Source organism: Castor canadensis, chromosome 8, assembly GCF_047511655.1.
Source record: "Castor canadensis chromosome 8, mCasCan1.hap1v2, whole genome shotgun sequence".
In the NCBI taxonomy this organism is placed as follows: domain Eukaryota; kingdom Metazoa; phylum Chordata; class Mammalia; order Rodentia; family Castoridae; genus Castor; species Castor canadensis.
This window is the reverse complement of record NC_133393.1, coordinates 12933865-12939864: the sequence shown is the minus strand read 5'-3', so window position 1 is coordinate 12939864 and position 6000 is coordinate 12933865. Positions and strand designations below refer to the sequence as shown.

Sequence of the window (6000 nt, the reverse complement as noted above, 5' to 3'; positions counted from 1 at the left end):
CGGCCACTATTTTATATATCAGATGATCGTGCTGGGTTTATTATCTCATTTGATCCTCAGGCATTCCTATGTGCTCGGTACTATTATTTTCTCTCTTTTACGGGTTAGAGAACTGAACCTTAAAAGCTTTTCTCGAGTAAACAGTGAAAAATTCCTGTTACTGAAACACTAACAAAGCTCTTCTCTAACCAGCTTGCTCTGAACTCCACTCGCAGGACGTTCGCACCGCCGGCCGCTGCGTGACGTCATGACCAATCCCACCACTACCTTCCCAAGCCAAGTGCCACCACTGAAATCTCGCGAGAATATTGTTTTTCTCCAACCTGTCTCGGACATGCGCGCGGCATCCGACGCTTTGGCCAGAGCAGCGTGATGATTTCTTCCAGTCTTCCCACACACTGAATCTGTAATAAGGCTCTTCTTTTTCCTCAGCCAGCGAGATCTCGCGAGACTTGCTATTCTTGCGCCCCCCCTCCCCCTGCGCCTGCGCAGATCGCGTCAAAGCAGAAGGTCGCGCTTGGAGGAAGTGGCGGCTTCGCGTCCCGTGACCGAAGCGCCGTTATTACTTTACTGAAGCGCCCCTCGGCCGCTTGCCGGGACACTCCACTGCCAAGATGCCTCGAATTATGATCAAAGGAGGCGTGTGGAGGAATACCGAGGTGAGCCTTCCTTTTCCCGCCGTCGGCTGCCCTCCGCCCGGTCCGGTAGCTTGTGCGCACGCGCGCGCACGGGGGTTGGGGGTCCGTGGATGCCCCGAGGGGTCTCCGTGGGGACAGCGTGAGGGCGGACCTGCGGTCCCTTTCCGAGTGGGCTGCCGCGCGTTGTTTGAGCGCTTCAAGGACAGGGGTCACGATCTGGCCACTTGGCCTCTCGGCTCCGCGCTCGCTGCCAGGCTTCTGTTAGGCCCTTGGTGGACGTTTGTTGGGTTGAGGACGCGCCCCCGTCCTCTCTCGGAGGAACTCTGTGGCGGGGGACTTGGGGGCACCACCTTCTCTCTGCTCGAGCACCGCGCCCCTCTCTGATGAAAACGGAGAAGGCGCTGTGGGCACAACTTTGCTTTTCATTGACTTTTTTGCCGAGGGGAAGCAGTTTGCTTTCCGGGTTATGCCTTCATTCCTCTGCTTTTCTGTTACCAGGACACAACCTGTCTCTTCTCCCGACAGATCCCAAGGGCTTTTTCTCACCTTCCTGTCACTCTCCACCTTTGCCTTTTGGAGGTAGTGTCTGCTTCCAGAAATGTGGACAATGCCTTGGGTGCGCCAAAAGGCAGTAGGCAAGGGAGTAAAATAGAAGTAGATTTTAGTGCATTTTGTACGCAGAGTGCATTGAACTTATCAGTTTCTGGAATACATTTTTAGTTGCTCTTTTTTACATCTTATTGCTTCTTGGAATAGCTTCCTATTGCTTGGCATCCTTCCGACCATCCTGCAAATCTCCTTTACTTGTTGGAATCTCTGCCCATTCACCCCGTAAGAGTCAGTTGCATCTCACGGTACCACTTTCATCCACTCGTTATAGCCTGCACTGTCCTTTGGCAAGTACCATATCCTGTGTGATGTTGGCGAGGTTTTGTAACCTCTCAGAGCCTCAGTTTCCTCTTCTTTCTAAAAGAGACAAAACTACCTACCTCTTTTAAGGATGATTTTCAACACTTAGATCACAGTCGGGCACATAATAGGTCAGTGCTCCGTGCTTTTTCCCTCACCAGACAGACCTGCAAGAAGAGCAGGTGTTGGTATCCCTAGAACATAAGATAGTAACCGACATGAAGTAGTTTGCCTGGCGGATGTTTGGGCATGAGTCTTAGTAGGGTAGTTATGTACTACATAGACGTCGTTCAAGATAGAGTGTAGCAGAACTTCACTAAAGTTCTGCTGTGAATGAAGGCACTGAAAATACCCCCAGCATGCAGTGAAGGAACTAGGCTGTTTATAAAGTGGAGAAGAGATGACTTTTTTTGTGGGACTGGGGTTTGAATTCAGGGCTTCATGCTTGCCAAGCAGGTACTCTACCCATCAAGCCATGCCTCCAGTCTATTTTGCTGTGGTTATTTTGGAGATGGGGTCTCATGAACTGTTTGCTTGGACTGGCCTCAAACCGCCATCCTCCAGATCTCAGCCTCCCAAGTAGCTAGGATTACAGGTGTGGGTCACTGGCAACTGTTTGAGAAGAGATGACTTCTGAGGGACAGACAGATGTACAAAATTGAGTAACAACAGGATTCGTATGCAGTGGGCATGGCGTATTTATTTAATCTCTGATAATGGGAGCAGAGATGGAGTGGACAGTCTTAAGTATAAGGCATGTAGCTCAAGTCCAATGTGGAAAAACCCTACAGTGCATTCATCTGTGGCTCCATCCCTGGTGCTTGTGGCTTAGCTTGTCAGGCTGCCCTGCGATTGATGTATTCCATATTGTGTTTGGTGCCCTGGTGAAATAGTAGTTAGAGTCTGAGATAGACTGGGTGAGCTGATGGGATGGGGAGAAACAATTTTTAGGTTAAACCTGAGTTGTGAATTCTTGGGTCATTGCGAGGGTTAAGGGGCTGGAGAGGAAATGCCATGCATAACCATGGTCCTTAAGTTGCATCTTGAGTCCTGGATGTGTTCTGTTTGATTGTTCCCCCAAGTACACAGACCTGGTTCAAGGTAGGTATTCAGGAAGTGCTTTTTTTGGATGAATGTATAAATGAATGAGCTGTACCTTTTTGAAGAGAATAGCAGCTACACATTTGAGAATATATTTTGTTAGTCTCTATCATAAAGTTTCTACTTCCTGTTTGGTGAGGGGTATAGGTAAGATACCCTTTTAAGGAATTTTTTTGGGTGGTACTGGGGTTTGGGTTTTTGTTTGTTTGCTGTTTTCTTTGGGTGGTACTGGGGTTTGAACTCAGGACCTCACCCCTACTAGGCAGGCCCTTTGCCACTTGAGCCATTCTGTGAGCCTGGTGCTGGGGTCTGAACTCGGCTTCATGCTTGCTGGGCAGGCACTCTACTGCTTGAGCCACTCTACCAGCCCTGTTTTGTGTTGGTAGGGTCTCACACTATTTGCTCAGGCTGGCTTTGAACTGCAGTCCTCCTGATTGCTGACTCCTGAGTAGCTAGAATTTCAGGTGTGAGCCTTCGGTGCCCGGCTACTTTGCATTCTTGCTTGATGTTTATCATTAATGGTCAATGAAGATTTTATACTTTTTTAAAAAAAATGTGTATGTGTGTTTGTATGTACGTATGTCTCTCACAACAACCTTATCAGTTAATTGTTTTTTCTCACTTGAAGTTTTGTGATTGAATGGACTCTTTCTTTGGCATTTCTTTTAGGATGAAATTCTGAAAGCAGCGGTAATGAAATATGGGAAAAACCAGTGGTCTAGGATTGCCTCGCTGCTGCATAGGAAATCAGCAAAACAGTGCAAAGCCAGATGGTATGTACCAGTTAATAAGTGGTAAACAGGAAGCCACCTTGATTATGAGTGAGATCTGAGTTCTTTGAATCTTCTCAAAAACAAAAACAAAAACATGTCATGATACAGGAAGTATGGAGTAGGAGGTGGGATTTTAGACTTAGCTGTGCTTGCTTTCTGTGTAGTTTTAGGCTATTTTTCTCTCCTCTCTATCCTGCCCCTGTTTTCTAATACTTGTCATTAACTGATGGCGATGTGAGGCTCCATCTCAATGAGTTACTGTGATCAGAGTTCTTTGTGAAGTATGTAGTCTTTTAGGGACATATGGGCCCCACCTTATGAATAGGTTGTATTCCAGAATTTGTAATTGGTTATTTTGGAACTTACTTTTCCAAAGAAATAAATGACAAACAATGGTTAATTTTTTTAGGCAAGCTCATAATAGTTGTCATAATAGAATTAAAATATTGTATATTTGCTACATGAAAACACACTAGAAGGCAACACTATACCTACAGTGTCATCCTTTAAATCACAGTTCCCTGTGGGTACTTAATGTGGACACATTAAGCTATTTTCATGTGTTCTTGGCATGAGTGATCTGGCTCCAGCCCACCTGCTGCTGGGAGCATGCTTTGTGTGACAGAATTTCTTAGGCATCTGGATAGGGGAAAGGACCAGAATGTAGAGATTAGATTCTGAAGCGGAAAATGGTTTCACACGGAAGAACTGGTTCTGTTTTTCTTAGTGGCATTTTACTTCTGCTCCAGTGATTGTGAGGACTTACTTCCTTTTTGCCAACCTTTCATCCAGCTAAGTACTGGATGGAACAGGTGTGTTGGGTGGACATTAGGAAAGGCAGAGGATGCAGTAGTACTTTTACTTAAATTTAAAAGCATGCCAAGAAAAGCCTACAATGTTGAGAAGCATTTAAATGGGAATAAGTGAAATGTTCAAGAAGTAACCCAAGGTGTTTTTAAGAATCAAAGCAACAGAAAGTACTTAGGAAAACTAAAAGCATTGTTAAAAAAAAAAAAAAAAGGTGGTATTGTCTTTTTTCCATATAATTTCAAATCCTATAAAATAAATAAAAATAAACGATAGTTGGAAAAGAAGACATATGATCACTTTTTAGTCAAATTACTTTTTTAAAGCATTACTAATCTTGCATTGTAGAATATAGTTAGATGGGCAGTACTGAATGAGTTAAGTTTAACTTCACAGTGAATATTCTGTTGTCAAAAAGAACAGCTTTAACACTTAAAGGATGAAAGCACTTTTTTCATACAGTAGAAGTCAGTGTATTTAATGTATAAACTGGATATTTATAGTGGGTGAGCAATTAAAGCATAAAAATGATATCTTTTTAATAGGTATGAATGGTTGGATCCAAGCATTAAAAAAACAGAGTGGTCCAGAGAAGAGGAGGAAAAACTCTTGCACTTGGCTAAGTTGATGCCAACTCAGTGGAGGACCATTGCACCAATCATTGGAAGAACAGCAGCCCAGTGCTTGGAACACTATGAATTTCTCCTGTAAGTAAATCACTAGTTAAAAATAAAAGCAGTTAAAAATACTTGTTTATGTTAATGAGGTTTAACAAACTTCTAGCATTTCCTGTCTTGAAACTTAACTGTAAATGTGACTAAAGCCAGAGGAGCTAAAGCTACTGAATTCTATATTCTAAATGTTATTTGGTTGATCAAAATTATGTCTTCTGTTATTTACTTTTTAAAAGAACAATTTAAAAAGTCCAAGCCACACATGTTCATCATAGAAGATTTGGGGAAAAAGTAGAGAACAAAATGAAGGTCACCCATAATTACACTGCTGAGGATTTATTAGAACCTTTTGATTCTTTTTCTTATTTTTTTCCTTTCTTTTGGTAGTATGGGGGTTGGAACTCAGGGCCTCACACTCTACCTTTTGAGCCATGCCCCCAGCCCTTTTCACTTTAGTTATTTTTCAGGTTGGGCCTTGCATTTTTGCCTGGGCCTGCCTTGGACCCTAGTCCTCCTTCTTCCTCCTGTGTGGCTGAGATTACTTAGAGAATTTTAATAATAAAAATACTTTATATTGTTAATGCCCATCCATTCAGTTTTTTGGGAAAAAAAAGTGCTAGAGCTAGGAAACCTAGAAATTCTAATACTAAGTGGTATGATACTGCAACCAATTGATCTGGGCTTTTTTCTAGAGACAAAACTGCCCAAAGGGACAATGAAGAGGAAACAACAGATGATCCACGAAAACTTAAACCTGGAGAAATAGATCCAAATCCAGAAACAAAACCAGCCCGGCCTGATCCAATTGATATGGATGAGGGTAAGTGTATCTTGTGAGGAATTTGTTTCTTTGGTAACTGTAGCTTTTTTATTCCTTCCTGAATGAACTCTTCTGACTTTTTGAATACCAGTCTGTCAACAGTTGTTTCTCTAAGTATCTTTCCAAATGTGTCCAGTCTTTTCTGTTGCTTTTTTTTCTTGTTCCTCTTTTTTTGAGACAGAGACTCACTATGTTGCCCTGGCTGGCCTTGAACTAAAGATCCTCCTGCCTCAGTCTCCTGAGTGCTGGGATTTCAGAGTTTATTATCACACTCTGCT

At 43.2% G+C, this 6000-nt stretch overlaps 1 protein-coding gene across 2 annotated transcripts in view; it reads left to right on the top strand.

Annotated features, from left to right (window-relative positions):
* The first annotated feature begins 374 nt into the window (after positions 1 to 374).
* The window catches only part of Cdc5l (cell division cycle 5 like), a 44116-nt gene continuing 38490 nt past the window's right edge, over positions 375 to 6000 (top strand). The window contains exons 1-4 of one of the 2 annotated variants that reach the window (XM_074082033.1): positions 375 to 659; positions 3318 to 3421; positions 4774 to 4935; positions 5595 to 5722. In XM_074082033.1, the coding sequence (XP_073938134.1) occupies positions 615 to 659; positions 3318 to 3421; positions 4774 to 4935; positions 5595 to 5722 (439 nt within the window). In that variant the 5' untranslated portion in view covers positions 375 to 614. The remainder of the gene's footprint in view (positions 660 to 3317; positions 3422 to 4773; positions 4936 to 5594; positions 5723 to 6000) is intronic. The other variant, XM_020157158.2, reaches the window with a different exon arrangement.